The sequence below is a fragment of the Cydia splendana genome, chromosome 25, assembly GCF_910591565.1.
Source record: "Cydia splendana chromosome 25, ilCydSple1.2, whole genome shotgun sequence".
Classification (NCBI taxonomy): domain Eukaryota; kingdom Metazoa; phylum Arthropoda; class Insecta; order Lepidoptera; family Tortricidae; genus Cydia; species Cydia splendana.
In genome coordinates this window covers 6,169,388-6,191,751 of record NC_085984.1, presented here as the reverse complement: position 1 = coordinate 6,191,751, position 22,364 = coordinate 6,169,388, and the positions used below count along the sequence as shown (strand labels likewise).

Here is a 22,364-nt window from a genome sequence, read left to right as displayed (position 1 = left end):
CGCTGTGGGCGGCGAGAAACTGGCAACTAACATTTAATCTAAACCATAGTAAGCCAATAACACTTACCAGCAGTACTCTGCCAGAATGACAGCCGGTTATCGGCAGTGGCGTAGGACACGAGATATCGTCCGTCAGGGCTGAAGGCGCAGGCGGTAACCGGCCCGCTGAGGGCGGCGAGAAACTGGCAACTAACATTTAATCTAAACCATAGTAAGCCAATAACACTTACCAGCAGTACTCTGCCAGAATGACAGCCGGTTATCGGCAGTGGCGTAGGACACGAGATATCGTCCGTCAGGGCTGAAGGCGCAGGCGGTCACAGGTCCGCTGTGTGCGGCGAGGGACTGGCAGCGACCGGCGCGGAGCTCGTACATGGCTAATTGGCCGGTGTGGCTGCCCACTGGAAGAGATTTTTGTATTTTATCAATCAATCAAGTAAATAACACTTTATTGTACGGAAATGAGGAATAAAGGTACGTCAGATAGAACATAAATATAGTACAAGGGCGAACTTATCCCTAAGAGGGATCAATTTATTTGCATCAGACATAATTAGTCCATAGAAATGTTAGTAACAAACGAAACTTATTTACTACGTTAGCAACTTACAGACCACTTAAAACCACCTACCTTACCCTACTTACTTATTTTATACCACGTCGGTGGCAAACAAGCGTACGGCCCGCCTGATGGTAAGCGTCCCTAACCTATGGACGCTAGCAAGTATAGAGGTCCTGATATTCCTGATAGAAGAAAAAAGTATCCCAATTTTTATTCCTTTTCGTTACTAGTTTTCATAGATTTTGTATGACGGTAACGATAACGGAATGGAAAGAACGAAAAATGTATGGACATTTTGGGACACTTTTTCTCTTCAATTAGCAGAGCTCGGATTTTTCACGGCAAAACAAAACACTAGCGTAATCTAGCCAGTGCTTGAAATATTATTTTATCGATATCGAGTATTACTAGAGTATATGACAGGTATTGCCTCAATACATTTTTAGGGTTCCGTAGTCAACTAGGAACCCTTATAGTTTCGCCATGTCTGTCCGTCCGTCCGTCCGCAATACTATGAGCAAATAAATGTCGTCTCCATACTTGCTAATGACTCGGCAGCTATAAGAGCTGCAAAAAAATGTTTTCAAACGCGCAAGTTACGACAGGAGTTAAATTTCATTCGCGACAACTACGAAGTAATAGCCTCTTCAATAGCACAATTGCAATGTTCGACTTTGTCCATTGCGGAATCCTTCCTCATTCTGGATACTGTTCGTTGCTACGTAAACTGGAGTAAACTTTTACAAGTGATACGCAAATTTGAAGCTTAGAACGAAATCCTGATTACGAAATTTTAAGAGACATATCTGAAAATATTACCCGAACTGAAAATGAATTCTATAAATTTGCTCCCTTGACGTCAAGTGAAGTTGAACGTACATTTAGTGTACATAAATGGCTTTATAGTGATAAACGAAACTGTTTACTCCCAGAGAATGTTGAAAAGCTAATGATTATCTACTCCTATCACTATTACACAAATAAAATGCCATGTGCTGCTGTGTGTACTGACATAGATTTTGAAGAAGAAATTGCGTCTGTTTCTAATATATAACTTCATACAAATGTTTTTATTACATATTTATTTTATTTGGTGACGTATTTTCTTCTAGTACTGAATTATCGATATCGATAAAATAATGTTTCTATCACTGGCTAGATTCCGATAGTGTTTTGTTTTGCCGTGAAAAATCCGAGCTCTGTCAATTAGGGTCGAAAGAGCTCGTGATTCTGAGTAGAAATAACATAAAAATCCCAAGTGTAAAGAAAAAAACACACTTTTATGTGTACCTACATCATTCAATAAAATGTATAAATAGATTAAGAGCCCTGTTTGTTGCGGGAGTGCTTTTAATCCATTGAAGAGTTCATTAAATATTTTACCGACAATTGGCAACGTTAATTAATTCAATAAATGTTAATAATTATTTTGTAATGATAATGAATTATGTGATATGTGGTAATGAATTTTGTGATATTTTTTTGTAATTATTTTGTTATAACATCTTGTAATATCCTTTTACTGTAGGTAGTAGAATTGACGCATGTTAAGATTTAGTATTTGATATAGTCAATATTCAGACTATATCTAATATAAATGAATATATGGAAATGACATGTACAGTCAACGGTAAAAATATGGGTGTAGACAACTTACTCAAAAATATGTCCCATAGTTCTTAATTCACTGACATGAGAGTTATGAGACATATTTTTGAGTTGATTTGTACACCCATATTTTTACCGTTGACTGTACATGTCATTTCCATATATTCATTAACAGAATATAATGGATTATCCAATAAAAAGAGTCTCAATTGGCGTTCAAATGTTTCGTCAGATGGTTCGGTTCGCAATTTTGCAGGTAGACGTTGATAGTACGTTGGTCCAATCACCCTCGGATTTTTGACTGAAAGTGCCATGCGACGCGGCACTGTGCGTAGTCTACTCGTGGATCGGAGCTGTTTGCCCGCAAATTATTTCTTACATGTGAGGCCTATTTTTTACTCCCCCCTCCCCCTTGGTGATAATTTGGTGATTTTAACGCAACCCCCTCCCCCTGCCACAAGATCACGTGATAATTATAGAATGTTTTTATTGGGTAAATACGCTCATATAAAATAGAGCGGATTATTTGATCTGATTAAATTTTTGAGTAATATTGTTGTTTTTGGCGTTCCCGCTTTGAAAAAAAAATACACGTAATATCTGCTCTGACCACCCCTCCCCCATCGTGATCATTCGTGATATTTTTCTTACCCCCACCACCCCTCTAAACGATCACATGATTTATGGACGACCCCTATACCTGCAATCCTCCTAGTAGCGGAGCAGTGGGACACTTGGTTGTACCGGCAGATCGCGGGGAACACCTCGTTGAGGCCCTTGCTCTTCAGGTGAGACTGGCCCACGCAGTGCAGAATTATGTCCATCACCTGTAAATGGTCCGCTTACCTGCAATCCTCCTAGTAGCGGGGCAGTGGGACACTTGGTTGTACCGGCAGATCGCGGGGAACACCTCGTTGAGGCCCTTGCTCTTCAGGTGAGACTGGTCAACACAGTGCAGAATTATGTCCATCACCTGTAAATGGTCCGCTTACCTGCAATTCTCCTAGTAGCGGGGCAGTGGGACACTTGGTTGTACCGGCAGATCGCGGGGAACACCTCGTTGAGGCCCTTGCTCTTCAGGTGAGACTGGTCCACGCAGTGCAGAATTATGTCCATCACCTGTAAATGGTCCGCTTACCTGCAATCCTCCTAGTAGCGGGGCAGTGGGACACTTGGTTGTACCGGCAGATCGCGGGGAACACCTCGTTGAGACCCTTGCTCTTTATGTGTACATCATTCAATAAAATGGTCCGCTTACCTGCAATCCTCCTAGTAGCGGGGCAGTGGGACACTTGGTTGTACCGGCAGATCGCGGGGAACACCTCGTTGAGACCCTTGCTCTTTATGTGTACATCATTCAATAAAATGGTCCGCTTACCTGCAATCCTCCTAGTAGCGGGGCAGTGGGACACTTGGTTGTACCGGCAGATCGCGGGGAACACCTCGTTGAGACCCTTGCTCTTTATGTGTACATCATTCAATAAAATGGTCCGCTTACCTGCAATCCTCCTAGTAGCGGGGCAGTGGGACACTTGGTTGTACCGGCAGATCGCGGGGAACACCTCGTTGAGGCCCTTGCTCTTCAGGTGAGACTGGCCCACGCAGTGCAGAATTATGTCCATCACCTGTAAATGGTCCGCTTACCTGCAATCCTCCTAGTAGCGGGGCAGTGGGACACTTGGTTGTACCGGCAGATCGCGGGGAACACCTCGTTGAAGCCCTTGCTCTTCAGGTGAGACTGGCCCACGCAGTGCAGAATTATGTCCATCACCTGTAAATGGTCCGCTTACCTGCAATCCTCCTAGTAGCGGGGCAGTGGGACACTTGGTTGTACCGGCAGATCGCGGGGAACACCTCGTTGAGGCCCTTGCTCTTCAGGTGAGACTGGTCCACGCAGTGCAGAATTATGTCCATCACCTGTAGTCAAATATAAAACAAAAAAAATGCAAATAAACGAAATATTGTGAGAAGTTCTACTAATATTTTATTAATGCATCCTGTTAATAATCAGCTTAATACGCCCTGAGTATTTTATATATTTTTTATTTAACAATTTTAAAATACTCAGCTTTTTTTTGGACAAGATATCCATACTAAACTTATAAAAAAACAAAACACAATCAATATACAAAGGTAAATTGAGTCGATTAACTTCAAACTCGGGTAAATCCATCTGGCAGATTATGCGATTTTGGTATTAAGAAAAGGTAATAGGGTAGATATTTGCTGTGAGGGTCGAATGAATTTACCCAAGTTTGAAGTTAAGCGACACAATTTTAGGTCGATCCTTTTGGTGAGCGGGAGATAGTTGTGTAACTAAGTCCTTTCAAGTCTTTTACACCTATTTCAACTCTTTCTTCTAACCTCGACCAGCAATTCAACGACTTCATTATGCATTCTATCTATAAGCAGTACAATGCCCCTATGGAATTCAGCTCTGCCCTTCTGCAGAGCGTGGTAGACGAGCTATGGCTGCCCAGATTAGACTAAAAATTGTCATGACGGTATAAATAGTTTGAGTTGTTTTCACAGTTTTATAATGCGTTTCACTAACCTCAACCAGCAATTCAGCGACCTCATTATGCATCCTATCTATAAGCAGTACAATGCCCCTATGAACTTCAGCTCTGCCATTCTGCAGAGCGTGGTAGACGAGCTATGGCTGCCCAGATTAGACTACAAATTGTCATGACGGTATAAATAGTTTGAGTCGTTTTCACAGTTTTATAATGCATTTCACTAACCTCAACCAGCAATTCAGCGACCTCATTATGCATCCTATCTATAAGCAGTACAATGCCCCTATGAACTTCAGCTCTGCCATTCTGCAGGGCGTGGTAGGCGAGCTATGGCCCAGATTAGACTACAAATTGTCATGGCGGTATAAATACACTCGGGTGCAAAGAAATCGGACCACCCCAGCATTTTCAACATTTTTTCAATTTGTGTAAAAACTGTAACCTCGATCATGATAATTTAAATACCACGTGGTAGATAATTTTCTGCCCTATCAAATGACATCAATATTCAGGGGTGGGGATGGATATTGTGCAAAATATGGGCCTGGAAATCACCCCCCTCCAACTGCCTCATTAGCGCATGCACTAATTGACCACTTATCATTAGGTATAAAAACAGTCATTATCATTGTTTATGCATCATTCGTGATTGGTACGTCTTCCTGAACACTACTCTCATCGCCTGAACCTGGAAAAACTGGAGAAAAATGGATACTACCTCGACTGAAGCCGGCCAAGCAGTTGCCCTATTGCAGGGAGGGCTTAGTCAACGTGCAGTGGCTCGACAACTCAACCTATCGAAGTCATCGGTTCAACGTGTCTTCCAGAGATTCCGCGTAGATCAGACGTTATCCAGAAGACCCGGAACTGGCAGAACTCGCATCACTTCTGAGAGAGATGACCGTTTCATCGTTCTTACCTCGCTACGAAATCGTCGACTGAATGCCGTTCAGCTTCAGCAGAAGCTCCTAGAGACCAGGAATGTGTCTATCAGCCGATGGACAGTTAGAAGACGACTGAAGGAGAAGGAATTGACAGCTCACAGAGCTGCAAATGGCCCAAAACTCACCCCAATACATCGTGGACAACGACGCGTCTTCGCTCGCGAACATGAAGAATGGACCCTTCAGCAATGGAGTTCCGTACTTTTTTCGGACGAGTGCAGGATAACTTTGTCTGGCAATGACGGACGGGTACGAGTCTACCGAAGACCTGGGGAGCGGTTCTCTCAATGCTGCATCGAGGAACGTGTTGTAGTTTAAGTTGTTTTCACAGTTTTATAAAGCGTTTGTACTAACCTCAACTAGCAATTCAGCGACCTCATTATGCATCCTATCGATAAGCCTCTCTATGCCCCTGAGGACCTCAGCTCTGCCCTTCTGCAGGGCTTGGTAGGCGGGTGACGGTTGCCCAGATTAGACTACAAATTGTCATGGCGGCATAAATAGTTTGAGCTGTTTTCACAGCTTTATAAAGCGTTTGTACTAACCTCAAACAGCAATTCGGCGACTTCATTATGCATTCTATCAATAGGCAGCTTTATGCCCCTGAGGGTCTCAGCTCTGCCCTTCTGCAGGGCGTGGTAGGCGGGTGACGGTTGCCCAGATTAGACTACAAATTGTCATGGTGGTATAAATAGTTTAAGTTGTTTTCACAGTTTTATAAAGCGGTTGTACTAACCTCAACCAGCAATTCGGCGACCTCATTATGCATTCTATCGATAAGCAGCTCTATGCCCCTGAGGACCTCAGCTCTGCCCTTCTGCAGGGCGTGGTAGGCGGGTGACGGTTGCCCAGATTGTTGGGCGGCGGCGCAGCGGGCAACCTCGCGCGCCATGGTTGTTATAAAGGCAGCTGGCCTGTATATAAAATATATATTTTTCTCAAAAATGGACGGCAAAGTCGACTTTGCCGTTTAAAAAATAGGTTGCGAAGCGCGTAGTTTATGGTCAGTCAAAAATTAAAAAGTTAAAAACATTGCAGTCTCGATTTTGGGACTGCAATGTTGCATACAAATTCCATTATTTGTCGAGTTCCAAACTTTTTAAAAGTTGAAATGGCCATATCAAATGAAGGCACAGGCCCATTAAACAGCCAAACAGATGATTAGTACCGCGACTATTTAGCTGTCTCAAATAGGTTGGCGTATTTTCGGCAGAAAAATACACTTCTATTGTATTATTAAAAAAATAAAAAGGCGGCAAAGCTAATTTTTTCAATTGTTTCTACTTTTTTCTGTGAAAATATATACGTAAGAAAGTTGCTTTTGTAAAATATTTCTATGATATTTATATTTCTTGCACCATTTTTGAGAAAAGCACTATATATGACTCGGCTGGAAGGCTACTTGCTGGCTTCGGATTCAATTAAACGGACTCCCAAGGTCGTCCGTTTAAAACGAATCCTCAGCCTGCAAGTAGCTACTTCCGAGCCTCGACAATAATGTACTATTAATATGTTACTTAAGGGTGGTATTCCACCTATCCAATTTCTTTGTCCAATGTCAGTGCGTCTCACTCTCTCATTAAAGCAAAATACGCAATACACATTGGACCCTTAGCCAAAAAAATACAGTTACCCGCCTACAACGACAGCGCAAGACGCCCACACCCGGTTATCTCATCGTACGCTCACCACACGGCGTGCAGCAGTACGTGATGCGCGGCCATTGTGAAAGTTACTCGCATGCACTGTTAGTGCTTGAAAATGGAGACCTAGGTTAGTCCGAAACATGTCGCGCGAGTGACTAAAATTAAGTGAGTTAAACCGTATTTTTTGATTTAAGCTAGTATTCACGATAGTTTAAATTCGAATATGTTACTTAATGACGGATTTGGGAGTTTTAAGACAGAAACAGATATACAAGTTTTTCATCCAAGTGAGGCAGTGAGGAAAAATCATAAACTACAAGCGATAACTTTTTTTAGGAACTATGAGGCCGCGGCTATATAGATAACAATGCATTTAAAGATTTAAAAAACTCCCTAGAACAACCTGGTAGCGGATAGTCTAAACATGTTGTGTTGTTCGATGTTATTGTGGTACAGTCAAATGTAAAAATCTGTGACCCTAGTGAATAAGGGCATAAGTCTCGGGCAGCGCAGATGCAAAAGGGTGTAAGTCCCACGTAACACTTATGCCCTTTTACGCCTAAGCTGCGCGAGACTTGTACTCTTTTTCACGAAGCCACAGAAATATGGGTGCACACATCATACTCAAAAATATGTCCCATAGCCCTAACGTCAGAATTAAGAACGATGGGATATATTTTTGAGAAGTTATAAGAACCCATATTTTTACACTTCTACGACTAATGGAAACTGCAAACTTCGTCATTTTGTGTACAGTCACCAGATATATCGGAGCGACCAAGGTGTTCACAAATATGTTACCTAGCGGTGGCGATGAGAGTGAGCGCATGTCGCGCTGTACGGCAGGAGTCGGCCTGCGCGGTAAGCGGCAGCCCGTAGCTCATGGACGGCACGAGCTTATCCGCGTCCGAACACATCTCCAGCAGACCTGGACACGAAAGATCAGTAATTAAATTTAGTTATACACCGGTATATGTACAGTGAGTGTTACAATTTGATGCCGTGACCAGGATATTTTTTTTTTTAGTTAGAATTAGAGTTCTAACTAGCAGCCCGCCCCGGCTTCGCACAGGTTACACAAACCCTTAACTAAATATACACAAACCTTCGTCAAGAATCACTCTATTGACATGTGAAAACCGCTTGGAAATTCGTTCAGTAGTTTTCGAGTTTATCGCGAATATACATACACACAAACAGACAGATTTTGTTTTATAAGGTGTGGTGATTCTTGTTTTTATACTGATACCATATTCTATATCCATGTCTCACGAAAGCAGTAATTACACAAAAGGCTATTGCATTAAAACGTTACCTAGCAACACGTGGCTGACGTCCAAATAAGGCTCCCACACAGTGAACCCTCGCCCTAGCAAGTCGACGGCCGCGCGCCGCAGCGGGGTGTGTGCGGGGAGGCGCGCGCACGGAGGCGACAGCAGCAGGTGTGTGAGTGCGAGCGCCGTCAGCCGGGCCAGGTTGTTGGAGGCGGATAAAGTGAAGCCTGCAGAAAAATATCATTATTAGAGAGTTCACCGACTTTACAGTAATAATCATAGAGAAATATAAGTAAAGAAAGAGTGGCCACTCCTTAGTAAAAGTTGCTCAGTGTAATCCCTAAAGCTCCCTGGCAACGGGAATGCAGTTATTATTTAGCCATGGTATAATAATATACTCCGCCTGGTACTCCATTCCCGTCTTTTCTAGGTCACCTAACTGACACAAGCCTACGTCATCATGCGACAGCGCTATATCATAATATGCGATAGCGCTATATATAGCGGCCATGTTATTGTGACGTAGGCCTGTGTCACTCTGGGAATAGAAGACCATGTTTTATTAGACTATGTTATTTAGCCACCGTGTATATGGCCCCAACGGAAGACCAGCGTTAGCCAAGCCAGAATAGGACTTGAATCTGGACCATTTCGTGGCTAATAATGTGTTTTTATGTTATGTTAAAATTAAAATGTGTTCTTAGTTTGCTTTTCATCTTTTTGCCTGTTTCGTCATTTGCTACTTGCATTTACAACGTTTTTTGTCATGAATGAATAGATAAATAAATACATTTTACACAAATTGACTAAGCCCCACGGTCAAGCTCAACAAGGTTTGTGTTGTGGGTACTCAGACAACGATAAATATAATATACAAATACTTAAATACATAGAAAACATCCATGACTCAGGAACAAATATCTGTGCTCATCACACAAATAAATGCCCGTACCGGGATTCAAACCCAGGACCGATGGCTTCACAGGCAGGGTCACTACCCACTAGGCCTACTAGCTGTAAAGCGTATAAAACATTAATCAGTGAATATTATGTGCTTGAAAAACTTGGTGGAGATGCTGGGACACACTGAATCAAAGCAGAATATAATGGAAAGCACATTTGTGACGTCCAACGGGTAAAGGTACCTTATGGTGGTTGGCGCTTACGATATTATTAACGCCGCTCCATTGCGGTGCTATGCGACGTAAGCGCCAGCCGCCATAAGTTACCTTTTCCGTGGAACATCACATGTATACTCTGCATCTTTAGGTATTTAAATAAAAGTAAACAAAATCTCCTCCTCAGGCTCCTTAAGCCAGTTGAGGGTAGATGAAAACATTACACGATCAAATAATGTAGGTTAAAGTCAGTTCGTTCAGTGACTGATCCAGGCGGTTTCGTATTTGGTTGGTTAACCAATAAATGTTATAACTACCCGAAAATGTACAGATTGTTTGTTTACTTTTATTTAAATACCTACAGATACAGACTATAGTCCTCACCTTCTACGACGGAGCTCTTTCTGCTGTCTCCATCCTTCCGTCTCTTATTGCCCGCTGCTCCTAAGTCCAAATATGCTAATTAATTAAAATAAACAAGCGTAATGTAAGGGAAATGAGCAAAATATATGCAAGAGAGAAGTAAATAAATTATGTATAATAGTCTTAGAGGATATAATCAAACGGAGACGCCTTGTCTGTAATTTTCGGTACAAAACAGTCTGCCGATATTTGCGGGGGAGGGTCACGTCAAATGTATACGTAACGTAAAAATAGCCATGTCAGTTAACCCTTTACCAGGCTGAAATTTCAAAAATGACAATCGAATGTCAGTGTTACTCATCGAAAATAGAACGCATGTTTGAAGTGCCGCATGTGGGAAATATATATCCCTTAGCCTGGTAAAGGGTTAAACGTCAGTCCAACTTATTTAAATTATTTAATTCGCTGTATAGTTAAATAACAAGTTTATGGAACGATAATCATTTTTATTCGTTTAATTTTCTTTCCTAATCAGTTTTGGGTTATAAAATTACTAATATTTATTTTTTCTAAAATATTTTGATAAAATATTAAAAATAGGTACAACCTACTTAGTTCGATTTGCCGATTTCGTTGAAAAAATGTGACGTCACACCAGGAGGGAGAGTGGGGAGGGGGTCAAAAAACTTGAAGTTCGTGTGATGTAATTAATGGATGACCCCTTAATAGCTACTCCGTTTGGTTATATCCTCTAAGATAATAGTAATGGTAAAGCAACAACATCACACACAGCTGTACATTTTTCTGTGTACAGTCGAATTCAGAATTGCTCAATAGTTTAACACAATCGCATAGCCAGACGTAAAAAATAAATTTCAATTTGCTTTTATTTTGTAAGTTTTTCAAAACACATTTTGATTCCAGGGCTATAACCGCGAAAATCGAAGTTCGCAAGTTGCGGGCATCTTTCTCTGTCACTCTAATTACGCCTTCATTGGAGTAAAAGAGAAAGATCCCCGCAATTTGCGATTTTCGGTTTTCGCAGTAGCCCCCAAGGATAATCCTAGATGAACTGTTTCGACTGTACATCACCGTTTAAAGACACACAGAGTTTAAAAAATTACAGTCAAATTCGATTTGCATACGTGCTGCCAGATTTTGTGAGATTCAGGTGTTCTTATTAGAAATAGAGTTTGCACCGACTTGGTAGTAATAATTAGAGATGCCCCGAATCGGTTTTGGCCGAATACCGAATATTCAGCCCCCGTCTCGGCAGAAGCAAAGAATATTCAGCGACCGAATATTCGGCATAACATGCGAACATTTTGAGTCACATTAATTATGAAAACTGTTCGCCAATAAAGCACAACGTTTGGTAAGATTTAACTTTTGTTGATCTCCGAAATAGTGAATATAGTTAGAATCAAATTAGACCCATGATAAAAATAAAATTATTTGTAATCAACAAATTCCCAAAAACAGGGTCTTCGTATTTAACAACTTTCCAAGAAAACATGTTAAAATAAAGTATAGTAGTTTGCGGTTATTTTTACTGTCCAATTTTTATTTTTAGGTAGATGCAACAGATATTTGGTAATCGGCCGAATAGTAGGCAACATTCGGCCGAATACCGAATGTTCGGCAAAGTGGCCGAATAGGCCGAATACCGAAATTAGTTGCCGAATATACGTGGCATCTCTAGTAATACTGTATCGAAGCTATACAACGCGTTACATCAGCCACTGAAAGTACTCGGGTACTCGTTGTATAGGTCATACTGAGCATCTTTTACTATGGGACTAACCCCGAAATTCCGATAAAAAAATTGACACTCCCATAGAACATATCAACACCAGCCAGCCAAAATGTATGGGAGAGTCAATTTTTTTTTCGCGATTACCGGGGTTGGTTCCATAGCAAAAGTTGCTCAGTATGACCTATACAACGTGTGCCCATCCCACTTTCAGTGGCTGGTGTAACACCTTGTATAGGGTGACCGTCTGCATGTAAGTAACTGTCAGATCGTCATACCTTCACTAGTGATATCTTGGCCGAACTCAGCGCCGATCACGCCGAGTAACACTACGGCCGTTGTCTGCTTGCGTTTGAGTTCCGCCAGGGAGGAGGGCTTGCGGACTATCTCTTCCTCCTCCTCCTCAAACTCTTCCTCCTGGTAGAAAAATAATCAATAAATTAATAATACGCTCGCACAGTGTCATTGACCGCCGGCGTCAGGGGCGGGACAGCTATATAAAGTATATAATTAATTACATACCAAGACAGAGGTAAGGTCTACGACGCTTCGTCAATGTATAGGTGAGCGTTTCTCTTATTTTTTGCTATTTTTATATATTGCGACCTTTTTTGCCAGTTTTGTGTTATTTCTACTCAGAATCACGAGCTCTTTCGATCCTAATGGGATAAAAAAATGTCCCAGAGTTTTTCTCCTATTGTGTTACCATTTCCCTTTGTTTGGCGGTAACAAAAAATGAAAGGAAGAAACTTTTTTTCCTTACATACAAAAAAAGGGTTTCACGAATAACGGAACTCTATTTTCAACTCCTTCTGCTTCTAATATTAGTTGTAAATTGTTGTTCAATACAATTTTCGCGACAGACATCGCTACTCGACACCAGCGGTACTGATAATTCCGCTACTCGATGCTAGATGTCGACTGCGAAATAATAGTCGTTTTGGTACCAAAACTGATGTATGGAGTGAGCACTCTGTTCTTACTATATTTCTCTATGGTCATGACTATTTCGTCGCTGGCATTCGAAGGGTCAACTTACAGCTTTAGCGGCCTTCTCAGCGGGTTCCTTGTGCGCAGCGTGGGGGTTGATGCTCTCTGTGTGCGTGTATAGTGGCAGGTACTGCGCCCAGTTGTCTACCAGACCCTTTCGACCTTTAGGGCCCAATCTGTCAACAAGAGATTTTTGAATGAAGACTCTCATAACCCTTTGCCATCGGGTATTTTATGATTTCGTTCCCAGGTCGGACGACCCGCTAGTCGGGATCGTGATACTACTGCTTTATATTACGAAATTGTTGTGGCCTGGCGCGGACGTCTTGTTTGGCTGGGTGGCAATGAATGTGTTAAAAAATCCGGATAGGTCAAGCTGGCTTAGGGCCGGACTGCAGCCCGACTGCAACTTTTATGGGAACTGCACGCCAACTGCAACGTCGGCGTGCAGTTGAGTCCGTCTGTACCGGCACTTGGAGAAGAGGAACACACAAGGAAAACAAAGATCCTGACGAACTGAGAACCTTCTTCGAAATCCTTAGAGAGTGGTGTCTCTTTGTTTGACATCATTATTGAAAGTCATAATGTAATGATTGTCAGATTATCGTTAGTCATAAAATTCTGAAACCGTTAACTTTTCAGGATTTTCGTAAGGTTATCCTATAGGTTAGGTTAGGCTAGGTTAGGTTAGGTTTGTTTTATGGCAATCCTGAAAAGTTACGCGTTTCTGAGAAAAAACAATTTATGACTAACGAAAATGCGGACAAACAATATATTATGACTTAAAACTTTATGGGAAACAATAGAGACCCTCTTGAAGTCGAGAACAAAGACTGAATGAAGAACTCATCTCATTGATTACGGTAGAATGCTTGACTGGTCGCTGCCCCAATATTACAGGGTTCTATGTTTCATTTTTAGAGAACTGAAATTTGAACATTGTCATAGTGACATTAAATCGAATTTCAACTATCTTGAAAATGTAACATAGAACCATGTAATATTGGGCCAGCGTGGTAGAGAATGCCTTATGTCCGCCATTTTTAAATTTTTCTTTGTGCAATAAAGTTTAAAGACAATAAAGGCCTGCCAACAGGCACTAACGGCCTGGCCCCGACATTGCGCGACTGGCTTCGGCTAAGGCGACAACCATAGGTTGGAGCGGGACACAGCGATCGGACCTTTTGTTCCCACCTATGGTTCTCGCCTTAGCCGAAGCCAGTCGCGCAATGTCGTGGACGTAAGAAAGCAGCAGGACTAACAAGTGACTCTCTTTAAAAAATCCCGGGACTCGGATAGGTGCCTTCGCGAGAGTAAACTAACCAATTTGAACTCTATGGCTCTAACAATAAAGCTCACCTTCCAAGCTCCTTGTAGGCGCTTGAAACTCTTCGTATACAGGTATAGGAGTGGAAACAAGCAATATTGTACTCTTCGCCAATAACAATAGGGCTTACCTTCCAAGCTCAGCGAGGAGCAGCGCCTGCGCCGCCTCGCGCACTTCAAGGCAGTGGTGCTGCCATCTGCGGGCGAGCATTTCAACTTGCGGACGCTTGAAGCTCTTTGCCCCTGCAATAATAATCTTTGTAAAGATACACGATATTCTAAACCGATAATAAAACTCCCAATTACAAAAGAGTGGTAAGACTTTTTAGAGAGACTATAGTCCTCACGCACGAAAAAAAACAACTCTACTACATTTCGGCGATATTTTTTCGCGATTACGGGCTTTGCCCCATATTAACAATTGTTCAGTATGACCATAGAGAAAAAACAACGGGTTGCACTCCGGCAGTGCCGACAGAAGTGAAAACTCAATGACTAGTCCAAAATGTCTGCAGCACCTTTGCAGCACTATGTATAATTGACCCATCCTCCTTTCTATTGAAAAACTTTAGTTCCAAAATTGCTGGTCAGTGAGCTTGTTTCAAATTCGAAATTCAAATTTGTAGCGTTAATTGTTTAAAATTCGAATAGAAATTGTAAAGTTACTTTGCAGACCTCGCATCTAAATATATAGCTGGTCAAGCAGATCTTGTCAGTAGTAAAAATGTAGGCGCGAAGGGATCGCGTCCCATAGAAAATTTGAATTTCGCGCCTTTTTTTACTGACAAGATCTGCTTGACCAGCTATATTTGGTCATGATATTTTGAGTTTTATTCACCAGTACTAGAGTTCACTTTTATTAGCGATTTCATCAAGATGTAGCTTTATTGAATTATATTTGAGTGATATAAAGTGAGAATGTAACTTTGAGATCCTCGTATTTCAAGTTAACCCGTACAAGATTAGAACCTTTTTCATATAATGTCATTGAGTGTTTCTTTATTGATTTAAATGCCATGTAAATGAGTGACCATCTAAACCTTACGGTCACGTGATCCCGTTACGCTGTCTCGAGTTTATTATTTCCCCCCCCCCCCCCCCCAAACAGTGCCCAGCGCCGCTAAAGAAGTTTTCACTTTTAAAATACGCAGAGTGCTCACTCCATACGTCAGTTTTAGTAACAAGACTATTATTTTCGTAGTCGACACCTACCATCGAGTCGCGGAATTATCAGTACCTACTGCTACTTGACAATAGATGTTGCACGGATCGAAACGTGTAATGCTCAACAATTTTCAGCTAATATTACGAGTATAACCGGATTTACCGTAACTCTATCGTCAACTCCTGCTTTTAATCTTAGTTGTAAATTATTGTTCAATACAATTTTCGTGAGTCGCGACACTAGATAATTCTAGTATCAAGTAGCGGTACTGATAATTCCGCTACTCGATGCAAGATGTCGACTGCGAAAATAATAGTCGTTATGGTACCAAAACTGATGTATGGAGTAAGCACTTTATTCTTACTATATTTCTCTATGGTGTTGTAGTGTGTGCTACACCTTACCCACACATATACAGTGTTAGAGTATATAAGGCTACACATGTATCATTTGAGAGCGTATTATACTAATATCATAGCAAGCAGTTGTTTGTATTTACGTCCCACCTCACATGGCGACCCTGCCAGTGCGGCCTTGTGCTGCACGATATGTACATGTTGTTTTTTTTTTAAATTATATAATTGTGTTACATATAACGTGCTAAAAATATTAAAAAAGAAATCATTCCTTGTAAATCAGTATACGAGTATTAGAGTGTAGTACCTACAATACAAATATAGCGCGGCGTTGCGAAAGAGTTCCCATAAACGGTTTGGTATGCAGAGAGTATGTTATTACATCTCAAATTTCAGTAACAGGTGGCTTAAAATGAAGCATTGTGCACAGTTTTAGATTATTTAAGTTTTATCAATTTTATCATAATGATATTTATTAATTGCTAGTAGAGACCGACCGCACCGACTTTTAACCATTACATAGATTTGGTGTTTTAGTATACAAATGTTTTTGTTCGTATTTAAGATTTTTAAAAGATTTTGTGTACCGGACTTAATTTGTTATATTTATAATAACGTGGATCTGACATATTATTCAAGGAGTGACTAGATTAGTTAATACAAGAATTATACACCAATTACATAGCTACTTATGAAGAATGAGTTAATAGTTAAACAGCGAAAGCCTAGAGTTTGTGTAGACCAGTTTTATAGATATGGGCATGATACTGTAAAGATTAACGATGGTTTTCAAGGATCGCAAGTTTTGATAATGTATAGGTATAAGTAATTGAATGTTTATGGAAGTTTCAGAAAGGTGTTGAATGTGAAATAATGGATAGGTTGGTCTTGGATTGTTTAATTGAAAAGAAAATAGTTTGTTGTTGGGAAAGTACGTTAGTAAAGTGGTTGGGAGAACTGAAACGGATAAGTTTTTCAAAGGACGATTAGCCTGATCAACTAAGAGTTGCTGAAATTCTTATTTGTTGACGTTTTCATTGCTGTGAGTTAAGTGATTGCATTTGAATGTTGTTATTTTTTGTTTGTTGTTGAGAGGAAAGAAATGAAAGTAAATACCTAATTGACAAATAAAAATGCCTATCGCATCTTCGGTGGCCCGAGAGGCGGCCTTGAGCGATACGGTATAGCAAGGGTACGCCAGGATACAAGGCAGGCACGGAATCCTTGGATGTCTGACCATGATTCGGTCGAGTATCAATTGTGGAGACTCCTTGGACACATGGAAGGTTATGATGTAAGGAAGTGTTAAAAGAACTGCCTGAATGTGATTATAAATATATTATGTATGTGTGCGCGCGCAAAATTAAAATATCCTTGTATCCTGAGCAAATAAATAAATGAATATTAAGGTCGGCCGACCACGTGTATAAAAGCGTTGTGTACCCTTGCCAAAGTGATGCATATAAAATGCCCACTTCAAGTGTTTATAAAAAAATATATACTGTAAAGTAGTAAAGTGACGTCTTAAATAAATATATAGAAAAAGGATAGACTTGCAAGTCATACGTATACACGAATATATGTATCATACAATAAACTCGAGAATTTACTATTTTTTACATTATGACGAAGAACAACTAAGGATGTACATAGGTACCTTCGATCGAAACATTAATGTAGACGGACTCATTTAACAACTAGGTATACAATAATTGTATAGCTAAATATACATGAATTGGAATTTTGGATATGTACCTATTGGATATATATATATATATATAGGTATAATATTCTGTAAACTTTAAAATTTGTGTTAAATTGTCTAAATATTTAGTATTTACCTACCTATTAAGTAACTTTAACTTTTGTGTGTTTTTCTTTTAATGTTAAAACTAAACTCGTGTCTATTGGTTTATTTTTAAATGTATTTTAGGTAGTAAGTTTCTTTAGAAATAATTATAATTTTTAAATGATGCATAATTATGTACGTAATGTATCCCGTACATGCAGAACTTTATTTTATAACTCGAGGTCAATATTTACATTCCAAGATCTTAACATTTTTTTTTATATTTTAAATTCAAAATTGTACCAATATGTATTTCAAAGAAATATGTTGAAATTATAAAAAACTAAGTAATGCATTTTTTAAACCTAACGAATTTAATGTGTTTTTCTTCATGAGGTTAATAGTATTTTATTTTTACAATGTGTATTACCTACTCTATTGTCTTTTTGTTTGCATTATTTTCTTATACATATAAACTTATTTTTATAAAAAAAAAATAGATTATCGTTTTCTTGTTTTAGGTACAGTAATCTATTTTTTTTTCTCCAGGAGGGAAGGTGTAGTGTGTGCTACACCTTACCCACACATATACAGTGTTAGAGTATATAAGGCTACACATGTATCATTTGAGAGCGTATTATACTAATATCATAGCAAGCAGTTGTTTGTATTTACGTCCCACCTCACAGTGTGACCTACTTATTCACACGCCAGAGTATGGCAAAACATCACAAAATCATCTTTGTACATATTTTAATCAATAAAAACTTATCGATTGGTGTTAGAAGAGCTCCTCCCTCCAATTTTTAATTTAAAGCACACATTTTTTAAAGATTTTGGAACTATTTTAACATCAATACAATTAACTGTTTGCTTATATTTAAAACTCACCAGCAGCGACCACTTTATCAGGCAGCAGTACGCAATGTAGCGTGGCCAGGAGGGACCAGCCCTGTTTAATGTGCTGTTGCTGGGCGGCCAACTGCTCAGCCCTTTCTTCGTCACCAGCCCATGATGACGAGCTTCTGGTTGAAGGTCTAGGAAGAAAAACGGCGCAATTAATTACCTACTGATGTGAACAATACATTCAGACATGCACTGTAGATACGGGCAGAAACTAAAAATTTGGTGACTCCATAAACATGATGATATTGATGATGAATAAATCTATGAGGCAAAGACCAACGACGTCAAAAGACATACGAGTATAAATAGAGTTGAAACTTTGGAGAAAAAAAGCTCAAGTATAAATGAATGGAAACCTGTAGGGTGAAGATGGTTGGGTTTTTATCATCTGTTATCATGCCTGTCACGTTCTAACAAGTATGTAAGTGCGAAAGTGACGCATGACACCGCTGTAGTTTAATATACGCTTATTCGTTGAATTGAAAATGTCCGAAGGACAACCGTCACCGCTGCTTTTCACTTCAAAATCACTACTTTAATAGCGAACCGACACATATTAACGGTTATTAGGGAAAATCCGTACTAACTAACGTTTAAAATATTACTAAAAGATAATTATGTTATACGATAAATGCACGAATTTCCGTAAAGTATGACCAGGAATATATGATCACGCGCCATGTTGCGGAATTTCATTGGAACTATTAAAAGATCCCTATGGATCGAAGTGTATCGGCAAGGGCCCCCGAAAACGATAAGGACTGTCACCCTATACATGAGAATAACAGCGCCCTCTTGACAATGATCATATATTACTGGTCAGGCTTTACACGGACTGGACACAATAATAAAAACTGACCTGTGCATCCTCCGGTTAAACTCCTGCTCCGGTATGAAGGTGGCGTTGCTCATGGACATGAGAGTGTTGGCTAGAGCCACGATGGACAGCAGATGATTGGTGGTCAGGGTCGTGCTGAGCTCCCAGTGCAGCTTCGATGAGAACAGTCTGTGAACAGTGGGAAGGATTATAGCGGAAGTATTCGCACTGATGTCCAGAAACGCTATAGCCGATATACGAACATCTGAGTAGAACATTTTTCAAAGCAAGTCAGGAATTGGACCAGCCGTATATATAGATTCCCGTAGATACTATTCAGTTGACGCCATAAAAAAAAGAAATGAGGCAACGTCATTGTCAAACAAGTCCATTATTCAGGTCAAAGAGAATAGAACCACTACGTTTTTCAGTTGTAAAAATATCTGCGCTACTCAATATCGAGTTGGGATAGTAAGGAAACTAATATGGAAGAGCTTCTCTCAGGTCGAAATGGCCGGTATAAATAGTAATGTATGATAACTGGTTGAGAAAGTTTAAAGTGAAAACCTGATACATACCTGGTCAGCTCCTCCTGCCTTAACAGTTCAGGTGGCAAGTCAGACTTGAGGAGTTGAGGATCCTTTACACCAGCCGCGACTGAGCCAAGTCGGGTAGGCAGCTGTACCGCCATGTGACCGTGACGGGATACTACGCCGAAGCAAACTGGGACCTGGAGAAACAGAAAATGGATATTGCTGACGTAATTCCGCGTAGACCCCCCTCCCATGTCATCAGAAACACCCCCCACCCTCCTTGTGCTTACGTCTTTCATGGCCCCTTATCAATAACCGCCTGGAAAGCGGGATCGAGGAAACGTAAGTTCATTTACATTTTTAGGGTTCCGTACCCAAAGGACCTGCGTACCTGGTTCGCCACACTCGCTGACAAGAGACAAAGACGACGACAAGGTGTCTCAGTACCGGTTTCCGCAAACTTCTCTTGTCAGACCTGTGGTAGACCATGTCGGTCTCGCATCGGTCTATTCAGCCACCAAAAACGGTGTTTCTCCGGTGTTACACCATAAATCGTCTGCTATAGACGAAAAGGCCTATGATGATGATGTACCCAAAGGGTAAAAACGGGACCCTATTACTAAGACTCCACTGTCCATCTGTCACCAAGCTATATCTCATGAACCGTTATAGGTACACTAGACACTTGAAATTTTCACAGATGATGTATTTCTGTTGCCACTAGTTATAGTTGTTAAACAACTACTAAAATGTACGGAATCCTCGGTGGGCGAGTCCGACTCATCCTTTTACATGATATTTTTAGGAATATGCGGTGTTTGTTGTGACAATATAATTTACTATGGCTATGTAATTCATTTGGCTTGATCGGGCGGTGAAAAGAGCGTTTGAGGGAAAACCGATAGGACACCGCCCGGTCGGCCGACCTAGGTATCGATGGGCGGATGTGGTGGACGCTGATCTGCGCGAGCTCCGGATTGAAAACTGGCGAGAAACGGCACAGGACCGGGATCAGTGGCGAGCAGTCGTGTTGGAGGCCAAGACACACTTTGGGTCGCTGCGCCAGAGGAGTATGTAATTCACAAGTTTTAATACTCACCATAGGTCTCAGCAGCCCCAGCTTAGCCTCACATACTCTGTCCAGGTCAGGGTCAAGCCCCCAAGCGTGCAGCAGCGATATCAGGATCTGGGCAATCTGCATGGTGTGAGGAGGCTCGGCCAACGTCATGTCGGCTGGACGCTTCTTCTGACCCTGGCTGGATTGGTCTGGAACAATGGAAAGAGTAGTTTAGAAAATGTTCAACACTGTTAAAAGTTAATGAAGTGGACAAACAAAAGCTTAGTGTAATTTTTTTTTTTACAGAAAAAATACAATATTTAGTACCTTAATCTAATATTTCGCCAAACTGTGAGACAGTTTGTTGGCGGTGCGCTCTAAACTAATCTTAAGCTAAATAGGTACACTAATCATTAAGTAACAAGTTAAGTTGTCATTAAGAACATATACTCGTAAATATGTATGTATCCTAAATCTATCGTGCGAGACAGCATCACACTCAACTGGCCAGGCGTAGATCTTATCTCGTTGAGATAAGGTCCTCGCACGGCCAGCCAACCACATTAAATTGTATTAAGCGTTGCTAATTACTTATATTATTAAAAAGTGTTCGTTGCTATCCAATCTAGAGGTGTCACATGCCCTTAAGAAACCTGTACCTTCCTGTCCCGTCCCGGGAAGAGAGGGAGATGATTTTGCCGCAACGTCACGAAAAGAAATTCCTTTCAAATCACTCATTGCGCGGCCATTCATTTACGTCGATTTTGTTGTACAGTCGACGTCAAAGATATGTATACACTTTTGCACCTTATTCCTTTGTAATAAGGCGAAAAATGTAAACATATCTATACTTGTACTGGGGGCGATTTTGAATTTCAATCGCTCGATTTCGTCAGTCGAAAATCGGTGGAAAACAGCGAGATGCTAATTTTTGAAATACGCGTTTGTATTTGTACTATCTCGTAATAGAAATTTGGAATCTAGTGATATTGACCACTCGTTTTCAATTCTATTAGTAGAATATAAATGTCTAGTAGTAGAGATATGATTGAACGAAATATGTACACGAAATCGCATCTAAAAATAACCACCGAAATATGTACCTAAAGGTTGTCTGGAAGAGATTGCTCTTTAGCGATAAGACCGCCTTTTGTTGTCTCTGTCTTCATGTATTATGTATGTCTCTCTGTAAATGTTTTATTGAGGTTGTACAATAAAGAGGATTTGTATTGTATTTATTGTATTGAAGTCGAGCGGTCGAATTTCAAAAATCGGGCCCCTGGACCATGACATATCGTCGGCCATTATCGGTTCCCCTTGGGCATCATAAGTACCGAGACAAAACAGATTACAGTGATCACGTATTGACTATTTCGCACTTGAGTATGACGGATTTGCGACGCGCCCTTGACACTATTGTGCAGTACGTCTCAAGCGATCCCACCACGTATACCAGCAGTAACACCTATGGAAAAAGGTTGAATTTGGAATTTATTGTGAAATATAGTTTGGCAAGCCATTTCTGTCAGTAGAAAAAGCAGGCATATTTATGTAGGGCGCGAAGGATTGAACTCCCAAAGAAATGTTTAATTTCGCGCCTTTTTCTACTGATAAAATTTTTCTTTTTCTGGGTTTGCC

At 40.6% G+C, this 22,364-nt stretch overlaps 1 protein-coding gene across 1 annotated transcript in view; it reads right to left on the bottom strand.

Moving 5' to 3' along the window:
* Positions 1–22,364, bottom strand: part of LOC134802850 (WD repeat-containing protein 7) — a 156,156-nt gene that overhangs the window by 5,135 nt on the left and 128,657 nt on the right. The window contains exons 22-34 of the mRNA XM_063775587.1: positions 20,769–20,935; positions 19,715–19,866; positions 19,179–19,325; positions 18,305–18,450; positions 14,235–14,346; positions 12,827–12,953; positions 12,066–12,204; positions 10,056–10,115; positions 8,595–8,780; positions 8,081–8,207; positions 6,370–6,547; positions 3,961–4,087; positions 231–401 (exon numbers count right to left, since the gene is read on the bottom strand). Of these exons, the coding sequence (XP_063631657.1) occupies positions 231–401; positions 3,961–4,087; positions 6,370–6,547; positions 8,081–8,207; positions 8,595–8,780; positions 10,056–10,115; positions 12,066–12,204; positions 12,827–12,953; positions 14,235–14,346; positions 18,305–18,450; positions 19,179–19,325; positions 19,715–19,866; positions 20,769–20,935 (1,839 nt within the window). The remainder of the gene's footprint in view (positions 1–230; positions 402–3,960; positions 4,088–6,369; positions 6,548–8,080; positions 8,208–8,594; positions 8,781–10,055; positions 10,116–12,065; positions 12,205–12,826; positions 12,954–14,234; positions 14,347–18,304; positions 18,451–19,178; positions 19,326–19,714; positions 19,867–20,768; positions 20,936–22,364) is intronic.